At 43.9% G+C, this 27,421-nt stretch overlaps 1 protein-coding gene across 1 annotated transcript; it reads right to left on the bottom strand.

The window, feature by feature from the left end:
* Positions 1-19,127: 19,127 nt before the first annotated feature.
* Positions 19,128-27,421, bottom strand: LOC140578103 (uncharacterized). Its single transcript, XM_072698055.1, has 23 exons — positions 27,415-27,421; positions 26,987-27,130; positions 26,592-26,731; positions 26,284-26,488; positions 25,875-25,915; positions 25,505-25,696; positions 25,151-25,415; positions 24,801-24,881; positions 24,457-24,542; positions 24,018-24,138; positions 23,876-23,923; positions 23,696-23,758; positions 23,255-23,320; positions 23,106-23,157; positions 22,973-23,023; positions 22,755-22,799; positions 22,603-22,668; positions 22,458-22,520; positions 21,363-21,426; positions 19,992-20,058; positions 19,621-19,775; positions 19,398-19,508; positions 19,128-19,213 (listed from the first exon to the last, which is right to left on the bottom strand). The coding sequence occupies exons 3-11, from the start codon at positions 26,691-26,693 to the stop codon at positions 23,904-23,906; spliced, it is 1,113 nt and encodes a 370-aa protein (XP_072554156.1). The 5' UTR covers positions 26,694-26,731; positions 26,987-27,130; positions 27,415-27,421; the 3' UTR covers positions 19,128-19,213; positions 19,398-19,508; positions 19,621-19,775; positions 19,992-20,058; positions 21,363-21,426; positions 22,458-22,520; positions 22,603-22,668; positions 22,755-22,799; positions 22,973-23,023; positions 23,106-23,157; positions 23,255-23,320; positions 23,696-23,758; positions 23,876-23,903.

Genomic DNA, 27,421 nt, shown 5'->3' with positions numbered 1-27,421 from the left:
AAAATAGAAAAATAATTTTCCCATGGTTATTATGATAATTCACAAGGTACATTTATTGTGTATGTGTGTGTGTGTGTTTTACTGCACTTTGGGGACAATTTTATCAAATGTGATCTATGCAAACCCACACACACACACAGTGCCCAGTTACAGCGCACACACACACAAAACGCCCACTTAGAGCACACACACACACACAGAGCCCCCGGTCAGAGCTCACACACATTCACACAGTGCCCTGTTACAGCACACACACACACACACAAACACACAGACAATGCCCAGTTACAGGGAACGAACACACACACACACACATACACACACACACAGTGCCCTGTTACAGCGCACACACACACAAACACACAGACAATGCCCAGTTACAGGGAACGAACACACACACACACACACATACACACACACACAGTGCTGTTACAGCGCACACACACACACACAGTGCCCTGTTACAGCACGTGCACACATACACACACAGTACCCAGTTACAGCACACACAAACACACACACACACACAGTACCCAGTTACAGCAAACACACACAGACCCCGGTTAGAGCTCACACACACACACCCAGTGCCTAGTTACAGCGCGCGCACACACGCACACACACAAACACACACACTGTATTAATGAAAGAGAACTGCCTGTATCTACCATTGCCAAAAACTGCTGCCCCCTGATGGTGATTGGTAATGTGAGCGCTTTGAAAGTAATGGACACCCTTCCTTGCATCTGTAAGGTGTTTGTATGGCTAACCTTACTCGAAGTTTGTTTATGTTGTTGGTCAGCTCTTGGGTGGTTGAACTGATTAAGATAGCATTTGACTTCCTGCCAATCCTGTTCAATCAGTGTTCCCACTCTCACTAACTCTTCCACAGTTTTAGCAGTACCTCTCAGTAGGCTTGCCAGACAGGGATTATAATTACGCAGAATAGCATGTACCACATCCTTCTCTGTCATGTCATTCTTCCATCGCAGACACAGTGCCCTGTACTGGAAAGCAAAGTTACGGATGGTCTCTTGGGGTCCTTGTTTCCTCTCATGGATTCTTCTCTCTGCTTCTGCTTCATAATCCTCGGAAAGAAAAGATCTTAGGAAAGCATCCTTAAATTGACTCCATGTTCCAATGGCTCTTCTCTCTGCCAACCACCAATCTTTAGCAGTACCTGACAGAACAGATGACATTGTAGCTAGTACTTCCACATCGCTCATTGGTCTAACAGCTAAGAATTCTTCACACCTCTCAATATATGCCACTGGATCTTCATCTGATTCCTGGCCAAAATGTGGAAACTCAATCTTAATGGCCGTTTTAAAATGACGTCCTTGGCAGCCAGATGGATGGGAATGACAAAAAGATGGGTAAACCTGGACAGGTGTAGAAGATGGCAGAACACGTGTCTGTATTAAAGCCTTCAATTGTCCATCTCTCCTCTGCAAACAATCCATAGACTGACTGACCTAGCTCTTGCATCTGTAAGTCCACAAGTTGTTTTATTCTATCTACCTCTGTACTCAATCTCTACTGAAATCTTTCTTCCATTGCCTTTGCCTTGTCCTCCACTCCTTGTACATATACCTGGCAAGTGTCTAGAAAAGTTTGAAAAGTGCTGAAGTCAGAGTTGATTTTCTCCACCAACGATTCCACTACCTGCAACCGGGTTAACATCTCCTGTAACTGCTCTGGAGAAAAAGGGGCAAGAGGTGCTTTTCCCTTAGGAGGCAGTTGTGCATGCTCCTCTGCAAAGGTTCTCGTCGAGTCACAAATGGACCAGCTGTGAAGTCTGAGTCATGGAACTCATCCCGTGTCTCTAACACAGATAAACAGAATGTTGGGTTATATATCTAGGTGTGTGGAGTTTAAGTCAAGGAAGGTGATGTCACATTTATATAATTCCTTGGTAAGACCCCACCTAGAATATTGTGTGCAGGTTTGGTCACCATACCTTAAGAAGAACATTGCTGCCTTAGAAAAGGTGCAATGGAGGGCTACGGGAATGACTCCTGGTCTTAGAGGAATGTCTTATGAGGAGAGGTTAGCTGAGCTGAATCTGTTTAGCCTTGAGCAAAGGAGACTAAGGGGGGGACATGATCCAGGTCTATAAGATTCTAACGGGTCTGCATGCTGTTCAGCCGAATGGCTACTTCAATATTTGTTTAAATACTAGAACTCGTGGCCATAAGTGGAAATTAGCGGGAGAACATTTTAAATCAAATTTGAGGAAGCACTTCTTTACACAGCGTGTAGTTAGAGTATGGAATAGTCTTCCTGCTAGTGTAGCGGAAGCTAAAACCCTGGGCTCCTTTAAATCTGAGCTAGATAAGATTTTAATAACTCTGAGCTATTAGTTAAGTTATCCCCAAACGAGCTTGATGGACCGAATGGCCTCCTCTCATTTGTAAATTTCTTAAGTAGAACATAAGAAAGAACATGAGGGCTGCTGCTAGTCATGGCAACACCACTACTAATGCAAGATACAATGAATTGTTAAACCCTGGTCCCTGTTCAGGCACCACTTATGTAACACTGCTGATTCCTGCCTCAGAACCAACCTATTACACACTATACGTAGGGAGGGACATTTCAGGGTGGCGTAAAGAGAAATACACCATCAGTTCACAGACCAAAGAATATTTACTAACAAAGGTGAGCAGCAAATGTACATGTAAATAATGAATTAACAATAACTCAAGAAAACTGGTGTTGAGATGGATAACCATACAACTGAAATGAATAGCACAGTCCAAAGTGGACACCAAACGTCCTCTTCCAGGTGAGGATGGTCCAAACAATGGTAGGATGTGAAGTCGGAAAGAGAAGGTTGGCAGTTGCAAGCAAATCAGGGGGGAAAAAAAAGGCCTTTCTGAAAATAAAAAATCATACATCCCGCTTTTTGCTAAACCCAACAAATACACATGTATATCATTCAAATAATTGTTACTAAATTAAACAAACAATACATCCATATCATTCAGAAAAACATCTTACATTGAGCCATGAACGCTTCCCGTTCCTCAAATAAGGACTTACTTCCTTTATTCTGAGCCTCAACAAACATGGCTGCCCTTGCCCTTATATAGGCTCTTGGTCCTTATAGTCCTCTATTAAATTATACTGACCCTTAGAGGACAGGAGTATAATTGCAGACATCTGGTAACAAACCAGTGTTTGTTACAGTGCCCAGTTTCAGCGCACACACATAGACACACACAGTGCCCAGTTTCAGTGCAAACATACACAGTTCCCAGTTACAGGCTCCCCAACATCCTGTAGCGGAAAAGCAGTAACGGAGGGTGGAGACACTGAGTGACTGTAGTCTGCCTGTCATCTTATGAATTTGTATGAATTTTTCATTTAAAAACATTTTAATGTATCTTTAGTGGGGAGAATTAATTCCGTTAAAATGAACGTGCTACCTAAATTTTTGTATCTGTTCCAGTCAATACCTACCTTTATTCCCTAAATCTTTTTTTGTTTCTTTAGATTCAGATATATCCTCTTATATATGGAGAGGAAGGCATCCCCGTTTGAATAAAGCTCATCTCCAGAAATCTAGGCGTTATGGAGGCCTGGCTTTGCCTAATTTCTGTTATTACTATTGGGCAGCTAATATACACTGTATTGCGTTTTGGTTCTATTCCCAAAACAAAGATAATTGTCCATCCTGGGTGTCATTGGAATTGAATTCAGCTAAAGAATCTTCTGTTTTGGCACTTCTTGGATCCTCACTTCCTTTAGCCCGAAACAAGTCAATTGATAATCCGGTTGTCTGGCATACTGTGAGAGTATGGGCTCAGATGAGAAAACACTTCAATTTAACTGGTTTTTCTCTTTTGAGTCCAATTTTATCAAATCATCTTTTTCAGCCCTCTTTATCCGACCCTGTATTTTATGATTGGCATAGAAAGGGAATTGTGTGTTTTAATGATTTGTTTTTCAACAATAGCTTCGCATCTTTTACTCAACTTTCTCATAAATTTGATCTCCCAAATACTCATTTTTTTAGATATATGCAGATTAGACACTTTCTCAAATCTCTAATTCGGACTTTCCCTGAGTCACCAGTTATGAATGCAGCTGATATGTTTCTTACTTTGCAACCAACGCGCAAAGGGTTAATATCCGTTATTTATGACAAACTGGCTGGTATGAAATGTCCTTCTATTAATAAAATCAAAACTGCTTGGGAACAGGATTTTAACGTGTCATTGAGTGAGGACACTTGGGACTCAATATTTAAGTTGGTTAATTCAACATCTTTATGTGCCCGCCACTGTCTTTTACAGTTTAAAGTTGTGCACAGAGTTCATATGTCCAAAGTCAAACTATCGCGTATTTACCCGAATGTGGATCCCCGCTGTGACAAGTGTGGAAATGAGGATGCTTCGCTTATTCACATGTACTGGTCGTGTCCTAGTCTTGAAGAATACTGGAGGGGGATATTTCAAACCCTGTCCTTAGTCCTCAAATAGCCTACAGTGCCTGACAAAAGTCTTGTCGCTTAACCAAGTTGTAGGAACAACAAATAATAACTTGACCTGTAGTTAATCAGTTGGAATCAGAAATGGCTTATGAGAAAAGGCAAAGCCCTCTAGATTATGCTTATTATACCAAAATAAAGTTTTGCATCATTCATTGAGTTTTGTCATGTAATTAGGACAGAAAGGTCAACTTTTGCCTGGACAAAAGTCTTGTCATATGCAAAAATAATGTAGAAATTATACATATACTTCATTTAGAATACACAAACATGCTACAATAACATCAGAACATAAAGTCATGGTGCCTTGGAAAAAAAAAATTAATAATGTGTATGACTCCCATGAGCTTGGAGGACCACATCCATACGTCTTGGCAATGACTGAAATAACTTGTTGATGAAGTCATCAGGAATGGCAAAGAAAGCAATTTTGCAAGACTCCCAGGGTTCGTCTAGATTCTTTGGTTTCGTCTTCCAAGCCTCCTCCTTCATCTTACCCCAGACATGCTCAATAATGTTCATGTCTGGTGACTGGGCAGGCCAATCCTGGAGCACCTTGATCCTCTTCAGTTTCAGGAACTTCAATGTGGAGGCTGAAGTATGAGAAGGAGCGCCATCCTTCTGCAGAATTTGCCCCCTCTTATGGTTTGGAATGTAATGGGCAGCAAGAATATCTTGATACTTCAGGCTGTTGATGTTGCCATCCACTCTGCAGATCTCTCGAACACCCCCATGGATGTAACCCCAAACCATGATTTTTCCTCCACCAAACTTGACTGTTTTCTGGGTGGATTTTGAGTTCATGCGGGTTCCAACAGGTCTCCTGCAGTGTTTGCGGCATTTGGTATGTAGTTCAATGGATGATTCGTCAGAAAAATCAACCTTCTGCCACTTTGCCTCTGTCCATCCTTGCTGCAAGCTGTGGGCCTTGGCAAATTCAACATGCTTTTTTTGTTGTGTTCTTGTTAATGCTGGTTTCTGAGCACTAATTTGACCATGGAGACCACTGCGTGCGAGAATTCGAGAATCTGTTCTTGTAGACACAGCGGTTTCTGGTGACCAGTTCTGATGTAGCTCTGCTGCAGTTGAAAAAGGGTTGGCCCTGGACTTTCGAAGCAACAAACGGTCCTCTCAAAGAGTTGTCTTACGGGGTCTGCCTGACCTGGGCTTGTCATGAACATCACCAGTTTCTTTATATCTTTTTTTAATCCTCTCCACTTGATGTTTGGATACATTAACGATGTCTGCCACCTCAGCAGCAGACTTGGTCTGTGGTTGAATCTTTGGCATGTTTTCAGAAGCCAGGCTGCACTTCAAGTGAAGGTCTGGTGTGCTGGGGTTCTTTTTACACACACCTGGGATTATGTTAATTACAATATTTGTCAAAGGTGAACCTCTAATTTGTGATTGGTTGAATAATTAAAAGACATGACAAGACTTTTGTCCTTGCAAAAACAGGTGTTTTGGACTTTAACAAGCTGTGAACATCAGGACACTTTTTGACTGTTTCATTTTGCACCCAGTTATTAATATGAAAGCCCTTGGCATTAAATTGATCCATTCATTGTAACAATTGATTGATTAGAAATAAAGTTATATGCCTTTTTAAGTTACTATGTCCTTATGTGACAAGACTTTTGTCAATGACTGTATACACCCCGACCCTTTGATCGCGCTCTTTGTTTTTTTTTTGTTTTTTTTTTGTTTTTTTTTTTTTCCCCCCTGTCGTGTCGGCAGTTAAGCAAGCAGGATGTTAGTCTGGGTGCCTTATTGTGCCAACACTTTTATTTTAACAAGTGGAGCTTCGGATTTAAGCTCCTCTTGTTACTTGAGGTATACTCTTTATTAATCAGTTATATGTCAATGCGCCACAAAGCCGGAGCTGACAGGGGGGGTTAGTGGGAAAAAAAAATCGAGAGAGAAAGTGACAAAGGAGAGAAAGGGGAGAGAGACAGTAAAATAAATAAATGCATAATAAAAATAAAATAAGGAGGGGGGTCAGAGAGAGAGAGAGACAGGGAAAGAGAAATAATACATAACAAACAATAGAACAAAAAAGGAAAGAGTGATGAGGACAGCTTCTGCATCTTGTTGCTTTACACCGTATCATCACACCAGCTGCTGTATCTGAAAGATAAGATCCAGGGACACACACAAACAGTATACACACAAAGAAACCAGTGGTACCGCCACGACATGGGACCGTGCCTGTGCCAGTATCCGCTCCTGGAACCAAACACGTCAATACCAACGAAAGAAAATAAATATATACAGTAGGCACAAGCAGACCACCAGGAACACCGTCCAAACATTGTCGTACCCGCATCCGCATCCGAGAGGAGGGAGTGGAAGCCACACACCAACCCCCACACACACTCTCACACACACACACACACACACCCAGACAAGGGGAAAGAGGGATAAAATAGGGGAAGAGAGCCCCAGGCGCTCGTGTGTGTGCGTGTGCGTGCATGTCTATGTGTGTGTGCGTTCTAAGTGTATGTGTGTGCGTGTGCATATGTACGTGCATGTGTGTGTGTACGCATATGTGTATGTGTGTATGTTTGTGTGTTGTGAGTGTATGTATGAGTGTGCAGGTTAACATGGAATGATTCCCAGTGTGTGTGCGAGGCCACAACAACGCCGCCCCGAGGCCCCCAGACGGCCGGGAGAGCCCCGACGGGTCACGGACCCAGCCGCCCCACAGTGGCCAGGTACCCGGGCCCCCGCCACCGGAAGGCTGCGCGCCCACCCAAGGAAGGCAGGGAAGGAGGCACCGGGCGCCCCCCACCGGCAAGCACGAGGCAGGAACCCCACGGCCACAGGCGGTAGCGCGCCGCCCCCCCCCGGGGGCCGGCCACGCAGGCACGGATAGAACCCGGAGCCCGGAGCACCCGCACACCCCGTGGGGGCCTCGCCAGCCCCGGGGAGACCCGCCCCCCCCCAAGAACCCCCACCCGGGGGACCAGGGGGACGCCCCGAGAGCCACCAAGCACACCCGCCCCTGGCTACCCCGACCCCCCCTCCCCCACCCAGATCCCAACCCTCCCTCCCCAGCCCCCGCACCCTCCCTCCCCCAAGTCCCCTCACTACCGCCCCCACACCGCCCCATCATCCACGTGCTCCCCGTACCAGGACAAACATGCAGACACACCGATCCATGCATGCACTCATACACACACTCAGACACACACTCCCAGTCACACCTGCTCGTCTTTGAAGTCCGGCAGCAGATGCCCTGGACTTGCCCAGTGGACGGCCCAGAGGATGTTCCCCACCCCCCCCAGATCGCAGGCGAGCGGGCACCCCGCCGGAGACCGGCAGCGCCCCACAGATGCGGCCGCCCCACCCCCGAGCCCACCCGCCGGCGCCCGCCACCCCCGCCACACCCAGGACCCCTCACCCCGCCCCCCCCCCCAACCGCCCCCCACCCACCTTGATCATTGATGGTGTACATGTGTGTGAACTAAGGTGTCGTTGAGATATGGGGGAGCATATGGGGAAAAGACACCCATCGCCCCCCCCAAGCCCTAAGTGTCTATAGTGGAGTTAAAATAGAGGGGAAGGGAGCTGTGCAGTCCAGCTGCGGGCTGCAGAAGCAGCCGACCCAGGACCTGCCCAGCTCCCCCCGCCCTCCAAGGCCCTATGTGGATGAGTGGTGTGACGTGGATGTATGTCTAAAATGCAGTTAAGATAATGAGGGGGGGATGAGTGGCTAATCGCCCCCCCTTCCCTCTGTGTGGTGCGGTGTGATGTCTAGATGTGGCGTCTAATGTGTAAGATGGGGGGTGAATAGCTGATCACCCCCCATTACCTATGTGTGGTGTAGGTGGATGCGGGCCGGCAGGGGGGGCGCGCGGCGACAGCCCACAGTGCCGCAGGGCAGCGGGCGCCAGGCAAGGCACGCCCGGACGCGCGGCGCCAACACCCAGGGGGACACCCCCGCCCCCCGCCGCAGCGCCCCCCCTCCCCAACCCAAGGAGGTGTCTGGGGCCTCATCTGCGCCGGCATCGCCGACGAGCCATTCATACCCAGATACCCACATTCACCAAACACTCGCACCCCACCACACCCGCACCACCCCAACACCGACGTGCTCCCCCGTCCCAGGCCATACATGCAGACAAACAGAGCATGCATACTCACCGGATACACACATACAAACACGCACGCCCAACACGCACACCCTCACCAGATACACACACAGACACGCACGCCCACACACCAGATACACACATAGACACGCACACCCACACGCACACACTCATCTCGAGGCCCAACAGCAGATGCCCTGGAATTGTCCAGTGGACGGCTCCAGAGGCTGTTCCCCCACCCCCCAGGTCGCAGGCTAGCGGCCCCCCGCCGAAGGCCGGCAGCCCCCCGCGGACGCTGCCGCCCCGCACCCGGGCCCGCCAGCCAACACCCGCCGCCCCCGCCATCCCCCAACTCCCCCGGTCCGCCCACCACCCCCCTTGGTCAGTGGGAATGGGTGTGTGTGTGGAGCTAGGGTGCAGTTAAAATGTGGAGGGGACACAAGTGGGGGATGGATACCCCAGCCAGAGCTGCGGTCCTCCCCCCCCAGCCCCCACAGGCCCTCAATGTCTAAAGTGGAGTTAAAATAGAGGGGAAGGGAGCCGCGCTGTCCAGCTGTGGGCTGCTTTGGCAGCCGACCCAGGACCTGCACAGCTCCCCCCGCCCTCCAATGCCCTATGTGAAAGTGTGGTGTGACATGAATGTATGTCTAAAGTGCAATTAAAATAATACAGAGGGGGGTGAGTGGCTAGTCACCCCCCCCTTCCCTCTGTGTGATGCAGTGTGGTGTTGTGGGTGTGGTGTCTAAAGTGGAATTAAAAGAGATGGGGGGGTGACTAGCTGATCACCCCCCAGTACCTATATGGAGTGTGGTGTAGGTGGGTGTGGGCTGTAGGGGGCTGTGGGGGAATAGGTGGTAATGCAGCAGGGCAGCGGGCATCCAGCACGACGCGCCCGGATGCGCGGCGCCAACGCCCACGGGGGTGCTACCCCCCCCGCCGCAGCACCCCCGCCCCAACCCGAGGGGGGTATCTGGAGCCTCATCTGCGAAGGCCTCGCTGACGAGCCGCTCTCACACAAACACCTACACTCACCAGACAGACTGACCTGGGACCTATACCCTCCATACCCTGCCCCGGTGCCCTCCCCCCAGAGGCCAGCATGCCCAGAGGCTCCCAGAGCGACACCCCAGTCAGTCCCACATGGGAAGGGGCGCCCAGGGGGAGACCGGCCCCCCCGGCACGGACGAGGCCCCCACCCCACTAGCGGGCCCCCCGGAGCCCCGAGCCCCACCCCGCACCCACGAGGCCCTAGCCACCCGGCCAGGGCCGGCGCCCCCCGCCCAGGCCGCCAGGCCCCCCCCGCGCCCACCGGGTAGACGCCCCCAGCCCCCCCCACCCCGCCAGCCCAGGGGCGACCCACAACCCCCAGCCCAGGAACCGCAGGCCCCCAGCCCCATGGAGCCACCGGCACCCACACCCCCCAGAGCCCCCCCACCATCCAAGGGACACAAGGAACAGCAAAGCCATGACCTCACACACCCACTAAGTGATGGAGTCAATTATTGGGGACCAGAGAGAGTTGAAATTGGCTAATTGATTCTTGGAGGAAGCAGACATTCGCTCCATACTAATGTGGTCCAACAAGAGACCTTTGTATTGATTAATACTCAAATTGTTTTTTGATTTCCAATTCACAAGAATAGTTTTCTTGGCGATGCACAGGGCGGTGAGAACCATTTGTGTTGCACTACCCTCCAGATCCATATTACTTACATCGCCTAGCAAGCATAATCTCGGGGAGGCCGGAATATTATACCCTAAATACGTAGATAAGTCTTCGCATACCCTCTGCCAAAATAGGTGAACAGCTGTGCATTCCCACATGGCGTGCATATAATTGTCTGGTGCATTATTTGTGCAGTAAGGGCAGGTGTCGGATTCTATGAGGCCCATCTTGAACATCCTTTGTCCTGTGTAGTGTGTTCTATGGAGAGTCTTATATTGTATGAGTTGCAGATTGGGTTTTTTGGTCATTCTAAAAGTATTTAAACATATTTGTGTCCAGATGCTCTGGTCTATACTAATCGATAAATCAATTTCCCATTTTGAGGTTGGGAGAGATATTGAGTCGTTTAAATCTGACAATGATCTGTATATTTTTGACATTGTTTTAGGCGCATGGATTCTCAGTAGTTGGGTTACCTTTGTAGGTAATTGTAGATTTAATTCATCATGTCCGTATTTAACCCGCAGTATATATTTAAGTTGGTGGTACTCTAGAAACTTGCTTCTCTGAATATTGTACTGTGAAACAAGTTCTTCAAATGGAATAAATTGTCCATTTTGGATAATATGCTCTAGATACCGTATGCCTTTATCCCTCCATACAGTGAAATTTAACACTTTCTTGTTCAGTAGGATGTCTGGATTGTTCCAGATGGGCGTTCGTTGGCATGGGGTTAGCGAGGATTTGTTTAATTTAAGAAAGTCCCACCAGGCTGTCAGAGATGTTCTAATATTAATGCTTAGGAAACATTTATGGTGTTTAATACTAGAGCTGATAAAAGGCAAATCGGAGATATCTAAATTATCACAGAACTCCTGTTCTATATTTAGCCATAGTCTGTCTAGCGGGCTTGGATTAATCCATTTCAAAACATATTGTAATCTATTGGCAAGAAAGTAGTAGTAAAAATGTGGCAAATCTAAACCTCCGCATTGTTTAGTCTTTTGTAAGGTTTTTATACTAATTCTTGGTGGTTTATCCCGCCATAGAAATTTGGAAATGTGTGAATTTAATGAATTGAACCAGGCAGAAGAGGGTTTATAGGGGATCATTGAGAACAAATAGTTAATTTTGGGTAGTACCATCATTTTAATAGAGGCCACCCTCCCCATGAGTGATATGGGCTGGGTTTTCCACCGTATAAGATCGTCTTCTATTGTTTTAAGTAGTGGAGTAAAGTTTAATTTTTGCAGGTCTGACAGCCTGGGGGAAATATTTATACCTAAATATTTGATATTTCCTGATTGTAATGTAGTATTTGGTGCATTTTGAAAATCGCAGTTTATAGGCAGGACTGTGGATTTTGACCAGTTGATGGAATACTCAGAGATTGATGAAAATCTTTCTATGACTGAAATTGTGTGAGATAGGGAGGATTGAGAGTTTGGAAGGAAAATTAATACATCATCTGCATAAAGACTTATCTTATGAAGCTCATTTTTAATTTGAATACCTGTAATATCTCTATTTTGTCTTATCATGGCTGCTAGAGGTTCAATAAAAATAGCGAAGAGAGAGGGGGAGAGTGGGCAGCCTTGTCTAGTACCCCTCTGGAGAAGAAAGCTTGGTGAAGTTTGGTCGTTTGTCCTGACTGATGCATTAGGAGAGCTATATAGAATTTTAATCCAGTTAATAAAAGATGATCCAAACCCAAATTTAATTAGTGCTGCAATAAGAAATTTCCAATTTACCCTGTCAAAAGCCTTTTCTGCATCTAAAGAAATAATTGTAGTTTCTAGTTTGTTGATGGTAGAGTAATCCATTAAGTTAATTAACCTGCGTGTGTTGGCTGCCGACTGTCTACCTTTGATGAAGCCTGTTTGATCAGGGTGTATTATGAAAAGGGTGACTTTCTCCAGTTTTTTTGCTAAAGCTTTACATATTAATTTAAGATCTGTGTTTATTAGTGATATGGGACGATAACTAGATGGGAGCGTGGGGTCCTTACCTGGTTTTAGGAGTAAACTAATATTGGCCGAGTTCATAGTTAAAGGTAATTCGCCGCTTTCCTTAATATGACATACCATTCTATGGAAAGTGGGCTCTAACGTAGTCCAAAATTCTTTATAGAATTCTGCTGGAAAACCATCTGGTCCCGGAGCCTTATTGTTGGCCATATGCTGAAGGGCATCATGGAGTTCTGCCACTGAAATGGGTGCCTCCAGTGCCATTACCTGATCTTCCTGTAATTTTGGAAGATTTATATTGTTAAGGAATTCATCAATATCAGCCTGTGGTGGATCAATCTGTGACTTATATAAATTTTCATAGAAATTTCTAAAGGTATTGTTTATTTCATCTGGGTCATGTGTAATGTTACCTAATCGGTCTTTTACGGAAGAGATTGTTATTTTTTCCTTGTTAAGCTTTAATTGGTTGGCTAAAAATCTACCTGATCTGTTGATTTGTTCGAAATTTTCCAGTCTAAGCCTTTGCACCAAGAACTGTGTTTTTTTATCATTAATCTCGTTTAATTTAAGTTTTGTTTTCCTTAATTCATCCAGAATGAATTCCTGGGACGTGGCTGCATATTCACTTTCTAAAGTTTTAATCTTTTGCTCCAGTTCTAATATTAGTGAATTCTCTGCTCTTTTCTTATGTGAGGAATAAGAGATTATCTTACCTCGCATGACTGCTTTCCCTGCCTCCCAAAGAACACAAGCTGAGATTCCTGGTGTGTCATTGTCCTCCAAGTATAGTGCCCACTCCTGGTTGAAATAATTTATAAAATTTTGATCTTTAAGCAATGATGTATTAAATCTCCAATGTTTGATTGGCGGAGTGACCTTTGTGTTAGTCAGAGTGAGGGAGACTGGGGCGTGGTCGCTGATAGTGATAGGGTGGATCTGAACCGCTGAAGCGTCCCTCATTTTGGAGCTACTGATTAGAAAGTGGTCTAGGCGGGAGTATGATCGGTGTACAGACGAGAAAAAAGTATATTCTCTAAGAGTGGGATGATGAGAACGCCAAACATCACATAGACCAAGGTCCCTCATATATTGTTTCAGGATTTCTGGGGATTGCCAGTTCCTATAGCTACCTGCATTACTAAACCTATCAATTTCAGGGTTAAAAATCAGGTTGAAGTCCCCTCCTATAAGAAGTGTGGTGTCAGAATGATCAGAAAGTGAGGTGAAAAGAGTGTGAAAAAAGGAGGGGTCGTCAACATTTGGGCCATATATACTAGCGATACATATGTTCATGTTTTGGATAGATAAGTTGACTATAATGAATCTACCTTCTGGGTCTGTAATAGTGTTAATGGTAGTAAAGTGTATTTTTTTATTAATCAGTATGGCCACTCCTCTCTGTTTTGAGTTGTATCCAGCTGAATATACATGAGGGAACTGTGGTGAGGTGAGTGCATCTGCAGCTGTTTTGGACAGATGTGTCTCTTGTAGGAGGACAATGTCTGCTTGTAAATCTTTCAGGTGATTAAAAACTTTTAGCCTCTTTACTCTGGAGCCGACACCACGTACATTCCATGTGACAAACCTTATTGTGCTCATGTTTAAACTAACTCGCCGGGTGTGCGGAGCTTGCTAGGTGTGTGTGTCTGTGCGTGTGCATGTGCGTGCCTATGCTCACCTGTACTTATATGTGCGCATAAGTGCCTATGTACCTCTGTGTGCGTGTGAAGTACATATGTGTGTGATGTGTCTATATGTATGGTCTGTTTATGTGCTGCTTGTGTGCGTACGTTATGTGCGATGCATTTATGCATAATCATGGTGTTATACGTTATATATAGGAGAAGAGAGAAGAAGAAAAGAGGAGAGAAAATAACAGCTGAATTAAAGAAGAGAGAGAGAAAAAGCGGGGTGCAGTCACTATTAAGACGTGGGCACATCTTACCTCAGGCTATGCTTTGAGACCAGCAGTTATTATATTAACGGAGACATACCTTGGAAAAGTTAGCGGGGTTTTTTTTTTTTTTTTTTTTCCCCCCCGGATTATTTTACTCTAGTATAGCCAGGGGGTAGTATCCCGGTCGCGGTAAAGTTGTCCGTTGACATACAACCTGTCCACGGTGATGACCGCTCGGGAACCTCCGTCTATGAGACGCTTCCTCACGGGAAACAGGACCCGGCGTCGCTCCAGGAGCTCCTTAGGGAACTGGTCGTTGACACTAAAGTTCGTCCCCTTCAGTTCCCTGCCTCGGCTTTTAACCAGCTCCTTTTGCTTGTAGTGCTCGAATTTTGCCACGATGGGTCGTGGTCTGTGGCCGTCGGGTCTTTTACCTCCAAGGCGGTGCACACGATGGAAGGTGATGTTACTTGTGGTCTCCGCTGGAAGTTTGAGCTGTTTATGGATGAAGTTCTTCACCGTGGTTTCGGGATTTTCGTCCGCTGCTTCTGGGATGCCTGCAAAAACGAGGTTGTCCCTCATGCTTCTCGCCTGGAGGTCCAAAACCGCTTCTTTGATTTTCTTGTTTTCTAACGAGAGCTGGCCCAGGCCCTCTGTGAGGGATTTCACGGACTCTCTGAGAGCTGCGTTCTCTTTAGCGAGCGTCTCCACCTGTTTCTGGCTGAACTCCAGAGACTCACGCATCGCCTGGAATTCCCTATGGAGAATTTCTAATAGGGACATATGTGCGTCGAAGCTCGATAGCCTCTTATCAATGGAGTCCAGAATGTTTGCCAGGTCTTCCCTAGGTGGGGAGGCCGCCTCGGGTGAATCCTCGGGTCTGCTCCTCTTGGTGGATGAAGCGGTTTTGCTGGTGGTCGGAGTCTCGGTGAGAGGCTTTGGTTTCCCCATTATAATCCGGTCAAAACACTCGTCGATGAAAGTAAATAGGTTATCCAATCCGTCCGCAGACTCCTCCAGAGTGAAGATTTTAAATGAACCGCGATTAATTATATACTTTTTACTTATTTACTCACTTAATTTTAGGTTATTCTAAATTGGCGAAGATATTTAATTACTTGTTGTTAGTTTGTTTTAGAAGCGTGCCGCCATGTTGGATACTGCCGAAAGTCTCGTGAAGCCTCGTTCCACTCCTACCGCATAATACTGGGGTAATGTACATCCATCTGATGCATCGCGCTCTTTGGCCTCAGTGATGCTGATACATGTCTGACCCCGGTGAAATGCCGGACACTATCCTTTGCTTCCCTTCTAGCCAGACGTGCAGTCTTACTCAGATGGAAAGGTGCTGCTCCACCCACCCATGCTCAATGGATGAGGGACCTTATGTCCTGTTTAAGCCTCGAAAAGATACGCTACTCGATTAGTGATACCACCAAAGAATGTCAGAAGGTATGGGGGCCCTTCCTGGAGTATTTTTCAAGTCTTCGGTCTCAGACTCCGTCTATTAGTAATACCCAGTAAGGTTCCAGAAACAATATTGTCGTCGTGTTCTTTTTAATTAATCAATCTGGCAAGAGGACGGGGTTATTATGTGGTGAGGTTTTTGGGTTTAGAGTTGCACACCTTGTTATCATTACTGTTTTTTGAATATGTCTAAATTATCATTTTTTTCTATAATACTCTACTGCAATGTTATCTGATTTCTTCATGCAACCCTTTCAGAATTGACTTATTTAGTGAGGTCATATTTAGTGAGGTCTTTTGAAATAACGTGTGTGCTTTTGTTTTGTTGCTGGTGTCTTTCTCTTGTTTAAAATCAATAAAAATATCTTTGAGAAAATAAAAACATTTTAATTATTTTTTCCCTCATTGAAAAACTTTAGCTTGACCACGAGATGACAGCAAGAAAATAGAAACATATTTTCTCACAGTATAATGGCTGTTTTACATGGTAATTAAAAAAAGACTTTACCATGTAAAGCAAATATATTACAATAATTAAATGTTTTTTTTTTTTTAATGTGTCCTGTCCGGCAGCTTTCGCAAGCAGAATAATGGTCTGAATGCACTGCTGTGTCAGACATATTTGCTTTACCATGAGGGGCTCTATAAACTCTGTATAGGCCCTTCATGTTGGTCAATTTCTTTTTATTCGTATATTTCATTGTATCTTATTTAATACATGTAAAATATTCCAGTTGCCGTGCTGCCCGGAAGGGAGTGATAGATTAGGAAAATGAGTGAAGAAAAGGGGTAGGGAGAGAAATGAAAGAGAAAGAAGGAAAGAGAGAGAGAGAAAGAGAGAAAAAACAAACAAAAAAAAAAACATAAGGACGAACAAACACGAACAAAGGCGGAGACAACAGTGGGACAGAGAGGCTAAGAAAGACAGGAGTAACGTAAAAAGCACATAAGGCAAGAAAAAAAAGAAAGAAAAAAAAACGCATTTGAAATACAACCAAAAAAGCATAAATACAAAGACACAACCAGAAATAAAGAAAATAAAACAGATATACAGACATACAAAATTGTAGCATGTGCTTGGAAGGGAGCATGTGTGTTCATCTGTTTGGGGGAGGTGTTTGAACATGTATTCGTGTGTTGGGTGCGTGTGAATTTCTCCATGGAATGCACTTGATAGCGAGGGTGGGGGGCCGCAACCACACCCCACAAGAACCAGAGGCCGGCGGACACAGGCCCAGGAGACCCAAGGCGTCCGCAGCCCCCCATGAGCACGGAAGAGCCAAGGCCCCAGGTCCCCACGACATCCGGGTCCCCACCCCAGCAGGAGGAGGAGGGAGGACCCAGGCACAGCCCCCGCAGCCAAAAGGGCACGAGCCCCAGAGAACCATAGGCAACAGGCAGCCGACCCCGTGAGGGTGACGGCCGCTCCCGCACGGGCCAGGGCCCCAGGACCCCAGGCGGCCGGGAGGTGACCGGCCCCCGGCAGAGAGCCCCACCCGCGCCGGAGAGGCCCGAGCCCCCCCCAGGCCACCACCCAGGGAGGAGGGACAGCAAACATGCCAAGGAGGCAGCCGCGGCCAGGAAGGAGCAGCTAGCCCCGGACCCAGGCCCACACCGCCCACACAGACACCTCGCAGACACACCTCTCAGCCATACACATAGACCATACACCCACTCACACAACAGACACATACACAGAGAAAAAAAGACATAAGCCCATCCACTCCGGACCGCCCTCCGCCATGCGGGGGAACGGATGCCACCCCCCAGCGCCAGCCGCAACCCCAGGGCGCCGCCAGCCGGACGACTACTCGAGTGCCCCCCCACCATTGCGGGCAGGGAGCAGGGGTGTAGGAAGACCCGGCCACTCTCCTCCCCTGTGTGAGAGGTGAAGTGTTGGATGCATGTGTTGGTGATTGTGAGTGTATGTGGTGTACGGGATGAGTATGACTGTTGAGAAACTTAAGATGGATTTAAAATTGACGGGGGAAGCGAGGAGGAGCGCTGCTTGCAAACAGCTCTCCTCCCCATCACCCCCCCCCCCCCCCCGAAGGGCAGCCCACACTCAGTCACCCACTCATTCGACGACAAAAAAGTGGCAGACCAGCCCGGGCTCGAGACATGCCACCCCCCAAACAGCGCAGGCTGGCCCCCCCAGACATGGACCTGACCCACCCCCCCTGGCAGCGCCCCGGAGGGAGCACAGGCCACCCCCGCGCAGGAAAAGTTTTTTATACCTTTAAACATTAACAAAAACCGCTAATGTCTTCTCTTTAAAATTTTCAAGTCTATTTCTGACTGGCTTTTCGCGATAAGTTGCGTGAACGCCTGAGTTAGTGTGTTTTGGGGGCTTGGATACACATCGAGGTCCTGACAGAAATAATTATGTCTGCTTTCACAGACCTAAAGTTAAACTCTAAAGCCCATCGGCGTGTGTGTGTGTGTGTGTGTGTGTGTGTGTGTGTGTGCTTGTGCACATGAGCACAAGCACATGGTTCAATGTAACTGTAGCAGCTTATTCCATTTATTCATTGTGCACATACACACATATATGCTATGTCTAGATCTCCTGGGGAAATCAAGAGTGTTGCCCACAAACATTGTTCAGCTTTTGGCCTAACATGGTCCTTACGTGTTTTAAAGTTGCGTGAAGTGGAGTGAGGAGCATTCTGAACATCAAACTATTTTAAGATAAATTGTCTGTAACAGGAAATTTAGTTTCTCAATTTATTTCTTATATATTATTTTAATTATTGAGTTCAAAGTTTTGTAGTAAATGGTGATATTGTCATCAATTTGGTGATAATGCGAGCCGAACATTTCTCGAAAATGACATTTGCATAAGTAAAACATTCTGAAATTATATTTCTATTTTATTCTGCTGCTGCTTACCTGTTTACATCTCTGTCTCTCTCTCCAGGACAGTGAAAGTAGGACTATTTACCCTTGTTTATGTAGCTGTAGGATGGCCATAATATGGTTTCAATCCGATATCGATGTAATGCTTGTCTGTGATGATTGGTTAACATATTGATTGGTGTATTAATATAGCCGGAGAGTAATAAAACCCATTGCAATCAAGTATACAGTGCCTTATAAAAGTATTCAGTTATCATAATTTTACTCAATTACAAAGGATAGTTAAACGTTTTCCAAATGAGCATTTTATTGCATTTCCAAAGGCACTGTAAGTTATTTCTGTGCCAACATTAAAATTAAATAAACTTATGATTTAATGTTGATATGAGATGACAAATTATTCACAAATGATACAGAGGTGCCACTCATTTCCACATACAGTAACTCATCACAATTGGGTGCCACTGTGCTTTTTAATGAAAAGCTGATAAAACTTAAAATGTGGTTCGGTCATGTGTGTAGTCTGTGTGTAGACAAGGAAACAAAAGCATAGTAGCTGTTATTTTTTTTATTCCAAAGTCATCCAATTTGCTATTTTCCTTACATACCCACCCATTCACTCACTCACTCACTGACCCACTCATTCACTCACTCACCCCCCCACCCACCCATTCACACACCCAAGTCTTCCGCAAGGTGTTTGCAGAACTGGCTGCAGAACCCAGGCTGTGTGAAGTTCCCCTCGTCTTCCACGCCCAATGTAGCCTATGGGACAATAAATAATAAGCAAGCATACTTAGTTAGTATCAAAACAGAGCAACAATGTTTTTCATTGCATACTTTCAAGAAAATATTCAGGACCTGACACACAATTAATTGTTCTGGTGACTTTTTTTTGCAACCACTGACTTCAGCAACAATCGTCAACATTCTTACACAGTATGCATACCTGGTAAGCTGTTCTTATAAGTCTCTAGACAGTGCTGGCAGCATTCCAGGCGATACAATCGTCGGAATTGTGCTTGATAGGCCGCACTGTACAGTTTCCATGGGACTACACCTGTAGGTTTCAAATTTAAGAATGATTCATTAGAGTAAAATCCCTTGTTAATGGGAATACAAACATCCCAACTCAAAGGGTATTCAAATATCATAATATGTTTTATACTTACTGTCAAGCCACTGAAAATGCGCTCGGGCACGGAATGTTTCCCTTCCGACTAAGTCCCAAAAAAAGGTGACAAACAAGTGACAGCTTTAAAAAAGCTTTGTCACCCTCGAACAGGACTACTTCTAAAAGGATATCCTCCAGGACGTCGAGGGGGATCTGTGAAAGAAATCATACAAGCACGCAAATATTATTTTACAATAGTTCTGTAATATAACAAAAACAGACAAAAATAGCATGACTTCTACATTCCAACTCCAACTGCTTAAAATGAAGCTCATTGTTTTCACATTTTTGTAGGGTACAGCACAGTAAGCACAGAGAAAAAAAAGAGAAAAACAGCAGGTTCAGCTGTAAGATCAGCTACATAAATACCTGTTCAATGGAGATGGAACCCATTCCTCCTCCTCTACCATCTGTGCTTTCAACACGTTGAATTTTCCTAAAAGAAATTATATTGTCACAACTATTGTAAAACTATGACATATTGTAATGGTATCACATAGAGTTGAGTCCACCTGAGGGCACAGGTGTAAAACAATTTGATCACGTTGGGCACCAGACCTGGAAAAAGGCAGTCATGATAATACCAGCTTGTCAGACTGAAAGGCTTATATGCATATGGGTCAGAACAATGCATCAGAGTGATAAATATTACAGCATCAACTTTGTAAGGTGTATCAATCCCCACTAGGGTTGTAACGGTATACCGGAATGGTGGTTTATTGTGATATTGACATGTACGATTATCATATCATGCACATTTGCCTATCCGCGGTTTGGAAAAAAAAAAGAAACCAGATCTCACCTGCGCTGCTGTGTATATGCAACTTCTTTCCGCTTTACTGCTTAGACTCCACCCATAAATGCACAGCGGCAAAAATGTCCGATAGTGGCTGCAAATTCTAATCTCTATTTCCCGCCGAAAAAAAATTTAAAATCTGCAGTATGGGAATATTTTGGGTATCCGAAAAATGATCGTGGGGTGGATATCCAGTTTGCAAGAAATGTGGACAAAGAGTGGCCGCAAAAGGAGGAAATACGTCGAACATGTTCTCCCATATTCGCGAATACCATCCCTCCGTGAAGATAAAGGTAAGTTCCATTTATAACTTAAAGCCGTATTATTTCTGTGATGCAGAGGGAATCCCGGAATCCAGTCATGTAATTGGAGTCAATTACAGTATAATTCAGATGCCACGTAAAATGTCCGATTTGATAGATAGATGGATGAATAAATCAAAATATAGCTGTGCAGCAAATTAAATCGCGATGTGCGTCTGTGAATATACAGCGCAAAAAGGCTGCCGCTTGCTCATTAACCAACTACTCCCCCCCCCCCACACACAGCGGCACAGATGATTATTTTGTCCTCCAGGTTCGTGTGCCGGCCCCCATAGAATCCCTCCCGGCGCCCTCCCAACTTCATCCCTTATCGTCTCCGCTCGCCCATCCTCTAGAAAACCGCTTTATTAAGATTATTTTTGTTTTACTCCAAGTTCGTGTGCCGCCCCAGGTGGCTGCCCCGTTCGCCCATGCCTAAAACCGCCACTGCATGATGGTCATGGTTTTTAAAGCGTCTGCTGTCTCACTCACTATGTGAAGACGTGAACACATGAACATATCCAGAGCTACTCTCAAGAGAACACTTAATGATCATTTTATAATTTTATTTAAAAGAATAATCATCAAATACACTAACTGAAAACTCATAGGTGTTTAGTACTAGTGGACACATTCTCTCACCTCAGCGGTCAAGATTGAGCCCTGAAAATCTCAACATGCTTACATTTCTTCATCATAACCTGACCTGAAAAAAAGCAAAGAAATGCATGCTGCTATGATAATCTCAGGAAAATATTAACAAACATGACCCTGCACATATTGCTCTCCCATATATGCTGTTAAAGAGGAAGGACAGTTTGATTTACTCTTGTCTAATATAAAGAGAAATAACTTATTCCTTATTTTGTTCAAATGGGAGATGCGCAGCTTTATTTTATTTATTTCTCCCCCAAAAGTTAGACTAATACTTCCATAAGTTTTTTTTATTTTCATTAAAAAAAAGTTTGTTACAATAAACCATGTTCAACCAAAAAACATATCTCTTTTTATTCATTTAAGGGTCATTGTAGCTGATGATTATACTAATAATAATGATAGTTTAATACCGTATACCACGAAACCGTGATATTTTCTGAGACGATTATCATACCGTGCAAATCTCATACCGTTACAACCCTAATCCCCACCTTCAGATCAGATCACTAAGACCAATTAATCTGACTCCATTAAATTATGCTGCTGTTTGTAATAGGGTCAGTGGTGGCCTAATGGTTAGGGAAGTGCACTTGTAATCGAAAGGTGCCACTGAAGTACCCTGAGCAAGGTACCACCCCCAAGCACTGCTCTCCTCTGCAATGTCATGGTGTCATATAGGTTAAATGCAGAGTACACATTTTGTTGTTGTGCACTGTGTGCTGTGGTGTGTCAATGACAACTAATCACTTCACTTATATGCCATGCACTACGAGGCATCACAGAAAATATTTAAAAAGTATGACACAAAAGGAATTGTATTACTGATTAATGAATAGTTTGTTTCCAAGTTATAAATAATATAATAACCGATACATTAGATGTTAAAAGTTATAACACCCATAAACAATGACAACTGTATTACATGAAATGGTTGCCAATTGTTAAATGGCTTCCAATTAAACCGAACAAATGTAACATGTTATCAAAAATTAAGCTTATCAGGTACTATAGATAATTATTTTAAATGGGACCAGATGCAGACAGAGGTACCCTAAGGCAGATTCAGCTATACCGTCATACCTCGCAGGTTCCTCAATCTCATTACACTCGCTGGCCTCTCCTGGCACATAACAGCTCGTTGTCCTAAGAGGCAGTATTGGCTACGTGTCAGGAGCAGTCTGAACGTATATTAAACAGCTTCATTTCAGTAGCTAGGTGTATATACCTTGCAGGTGACATGTTTTCCAAAAAACAAAAGACACCACCATCTCCGAAGCTCCGGGATGTCATGCTAACAGACGGAAGACAAAGTTGAGAATGCAGTTTAAATTCTTACTAGACAAATACCCCTACGAAAGTCAGAATTTGGGTTATTACCTGTTTGAAGTCAAATGGCCAGCCCAGTGCCATGTATAATGCGTACTGAAATATACAATTAAGAATATCAAAAATACTAGTGTGTGTGACTGATATTGACCATTCAGAATTTTTGACTGAAGTATACATAACTGGACTATCTACATCGCAAAATGCTTCATTTACACACAAAGCTTGTGCCAACAGAACACCCCATAATCTTTTAAATTATAACTTGCCATTATCATGAAAACACCACAGTCATCAACCTCCATCTGGGCTGGAATGTCCTATCCAATAAATCATTTTAAGAATGGTTAACATACCACCACTTAACAAGGAATAAAGAAAGAAAAACATGGGTGTATGTACCTTATTTTTGATGATCTTCCAGTGCCCTGGGATTAGCCGTGTTGCAATTGAGCTTTAAAAGATGCAACATGAAATTGATCATTTAAAAATTATTTGATGTTCCAACAGCGATAAAGAAAATGATTTGACAAATATACTGAAAGACTTACGCAGAGGACCCAGTGCCCAGGTTTCCACACAGGAAATAGGAGGCAGTCTTTGGACGCTGCATCATCCTATATGTGATAGAAAATAAATATAAATGTACTTTTTACTTTTCCCAGGGCCATATTTTTGGTGTTATACGCTTCTGTTACACAATTATTAAAGATGCTGTGACTGCACCCAGATTCGGCATATCCCAGTGTAAGGTGCCGCAATATGACAACGCTCCATTTGTCAGTCATGTCCTTGTTATGAATATAGGCAGGACATCAAATCAACTGCTTATTTCTATACTAAAGTAAAACAGAGAAATTCAACCATAGGTACCGATCCAAAAATTAATAAAGGGGAAAAAGGCCATTTTAAGTTTAATAACATTAATATTTTTACTCATGAACATGCATAACAGGGTGAAGGGCACAGATGTAGGGAAAAAAAAACATTACTGGCAGAGCTAGAAACGGGTCTTGCTGATGAGGTGGACGCCAAGTGGCATGGACATCCTTTCCCTGATAACACAAATTTATTAAGTCATTTCAAAACAAAAAGCTTAAAATTAACTGATGCAAACTTAAGGATAGATCATTCTTATTTAGTTTAATGCTACTACATAGCTTCTCACAGACCTTCTCCCTGGCAATTTTGCAGATTAGCTCAAAGCAACAATTTGCAATCTGTAATACCAGAGAAAAAACAAGTTGTAAACACTCAATTGACTCAGTGTAAAATCCATTTAGAAACACATAGAATTATAATTTCTGTACTAACACTTGCTTCCAACTGTTCCTTTAATCCCAAGGTTAGGAAGTCCCATCTTGATAAAACAGTGATGCCTACTTTTCCCCATCAACTCAGTAGCTGGTTTTGTGCGATCCAGCACATTATCAAGCTAAAAAAAAAAAAAGAAGAGGAGATTTGGACACTTCCAATCAGAAGTTCATGAGATACCTCAACTGACATTTAAACGAAATTATAAGGATCCCATGACATCTTCTGTATGAACAAGTGGCTAATGAATGTGTAGCACTTGGAGAACATCTAATGATGGATGATCATGAAAACATGTAGGTGCCAACAAGTTAGGACCAACACATTTACCACCTTGGAAATTTGCGACTAAGAGAGCCCATGCGGCAATCAATCAAATGAGTCAATCAATATATAAACAAACAAACAAATACGGAGGAACAAAACATAAAACATGCACCTCTGAGTCTCTGATTTCCGATCGGGCACTTGTGTGCTCCAGATGTGGTAGTCCCCAGCAGTCATCACTGCACACTGGTAGATCTCCTGTCATACATACCAAACCATGCATGAAAATATTAACCAAATAAGTGTTTCACCACATTTCTGTGATACTGAGCCATCTTATGAAGCATATAACACTTTCTTAGGGTGGCTGAAGGTTGGTACTGTATACATTTAGCTGCAGATCAAGTACCCACTGCAAACATACATAAGTATACATATTCTAAAAAACATGGATGTGTTAAGGTTTTTATTAAGTTGTACAACCAGGCCCTCAAAAAATATATATTGTCCTCATACCAGGGGATGCTGCAGTTGTCATACCATGAGCTGGTGCTGCTGTTGTTGTTTGTGCTTGTTCGGCTGGTGCTTCAGCTGGTGCTGCAAAAAAGCACATTTTAAACCAAATGATTTAGAATGAGTTAATCGGTTGTACTGCATGCATTTCTCATCAACGCTATGCTGTCTAGCATTTCTGACAGATTTGTAAGTTATAGCTTTATGATCTTTCAAATTGCAAAATAAACATGAGGAATCACCTACAATTAAAAGACAAATATAACTTCACGGCACCGGACAGCAAAATTACATAAACATGACATAAACATGACATTACCACTAATAATTTAGAATGAGGGTGGAATACATACCCAAAACTGTCTGACCATTGGAATTTAACTGTATGTCCACTCCTTTGCCCAATCTCTTCTTCATGCTTTCTATAGTTCTTGAATTTCTAGCATTGTTGTAGTGATACAAAATATTTTGCATCAAAAAGACATGCGATGAGGGAGTCATCATGTCGAGAAAATGATTGTTTTGCTTCATTTCTTGTTGAAGTCTCGTTACCAGGTCCATCCGTGAGCCTTTGGGGTCTATGCCACACTGTCGGCACAGAGCACGCACAGCTTCCATCTATAATGAACATTAGTATAGTTGGTCTAGCGTGGTTCAAAAACACACATCTTTGACAAAACTGACAAAAATTGACTTAAGTTCAGTACGTTGACCTTAAGAAGTTCATCAGTCAGTCGGTCCTCTGTGGTTAAACTCAGATTCCTCCTTTGCACTACAAGCAGAATACACTTTTTTGTATTCAGTGTTGAGTACAACATCCCTATCTCTTGTGTGAGGACCAATCCACGGAGCCCAGCTATGGTAACTGGGATGGACGACAAATGGGTTTGACTTGTTGCCTTTAAATGATGTTAGAAAATATTATTAACATAACAGTACATTATTCCACGATAAACAAAGTAAATGCTAGAATACTGTCATCCCACCTAGAACATTGTGCAGACTGTACTTACTTGGGACCAACCCACGGCTGATCATTTCAAGGGAAACCATCTCCCAGAAATTTTCAACACTTACCTTTCCATCAAAAGTCTGAGATGGTTCCTCAATGCTGCTCACTAAGGAAAGCAAGAACATAAGAACATAAGAACATAAGAAATTTACAAACGAGAGGAGGCCATTCGGCCCATCAAGCTCGTTTGGGGAGAACTTAGCTAATATCTCAGAGTTGTTAAAATCTTATCTAGCTCTGATTTAAAGGAACCCATGGTTTTAGCTTCCACTACAATAGCAGGAAGACTATTCCATACTCTGACTACACGCTGTGTAAAGAAGTGCTTCCTCAAATTTGTTTTAAAATGTTCTCCCGCTAATTTCCACTTAAAGTAAGCAAGACTTAAGTAAGCATGTTCCAAACAGTCATAGCTGGATATGTGGTGCTTGAAACAATGTAAGACTAAGAAAATGAATAACTGTGTTCACTTACCAGGCATGCGAAAAACGCCCTTCTCATGAAGGTCCATCACAACAGATACTGGATGATAACCACACGATACACAAGCATATGTGTAACCGAGGTCTGACAGTGCTTCAAAGCTTAAATAAGCCTGCAGGACCCTTTCCCTGGATGGATAGGTTTTACCAGAGGTCTTCTCCAACACATCCATGGCACTCCCTACTGCCTGATGAGTCTGTGAAATTGATGTATGACATTTAAGGGCTTTAGAATATATTATTTTGATAAAGTATTCGTAATTGTTTTAAATGATTAAAACAACAGAACATGGTTCCTACCTGAAGTGTATTGCGTAGAAAATGGCACATGTATATGGACAGAAGTGTGTGGTCATCGAAATTGTGGACACCATCAGTCCACTCCTGGTATCGATATGCCATACCACACCTGTAGCACCATTTTCTGTACACTGAAATTCCTAATGGACACAAGCACCAGTAAATGTTACACATTTATCTTTCACCATTTTACACTGTGACATGTCTCTATACTTTGCACAGTACTAAAAGCCAGTGTATGAAATTCTCAGTAAGCATACAAGTGTGAATTGCTGGGAAGGAGGCTAAGCTGCTGATAGTGGAAGTCATGGCTACACTGACATTTACAGTACATGTAGTGAGTAATGAAATGTTAAAATATCGATAATAAATATTTAAATAAAGAGAGAACATACCTTCTATGACATCAGTGATTGTTAGGATTTTAGCCTTAGATGTAATCAGCACAGGTTCGCTTAGAGGAGTGGGCTCTAAACATTCTGAGCAAAAGGTTTCTGATGGTATGAAGTGCACAGGGAAATGAATGGTCTTGACCACGTCTGAGGGGAAAATCGCAGGCAGTTTCTTCTTATGAAAAATGTATTGAACCATCCGCGACAGATTTTTTGCCTTCAGGTGGGTATGGAGCTCCTTCTTCTAGGTCAAAACTTTCCATGTCAATTGGAAAATGTTCTGTGATGTTCTCCTCCACACTTCTGGTTTTTCTGAAGAGTGCCTGGTCTGTTTCAAATAAATGCCACTTGGCAACATATTTAGGTATGCATGACTGCCTTGGGTTCGCGCAAGGACAATGCCATGAAATGATTTTAGAATTGTACCTTACCACCACT

This window comes from Paramormyrops kingsleyae, chromosome 13 (genome assembly GCF_048594095.1).
Source record: "Paramormyrops kingsleyae isolate MSU_618 chromosome 13, PKINGS_0.4, whole genome shotgun sequence".
NCBI lineage: Eukaryota > Metazoa > Chordata > Actinopteri > Osteoglossiformes > Mormyridae > Paramormyrops > Paramormyrops kingsleyae.
This window is presented reverse-complemented; position numbering and strand designations above follow the sequence as displayed.

Bases quoted from the DNA above. Each gene is read 5' to 3' on its own strand.
- LOC140578103 (XM_072698055.1), bottom strand. From the start codon at position 26,693: ATGGCATATCGATACCAGGAGTGGACTGATGGTGTCCACAATTTCGAT. The intron at 26,489-26,591 runs GTAGGAACCATG...TCAATTTCACAG, and splicing joins TTCTACGCAATACACTTCAG to ACTCATCAGGCAGTAGGGAG. The intron at 25,416-25,504 runs GTACTGAACTTA...TGTTCATTATAG, and splicing joins ATGAACTTCTTAAGGTCAAC to ATGGAAGCTGTGCGTGCTCT.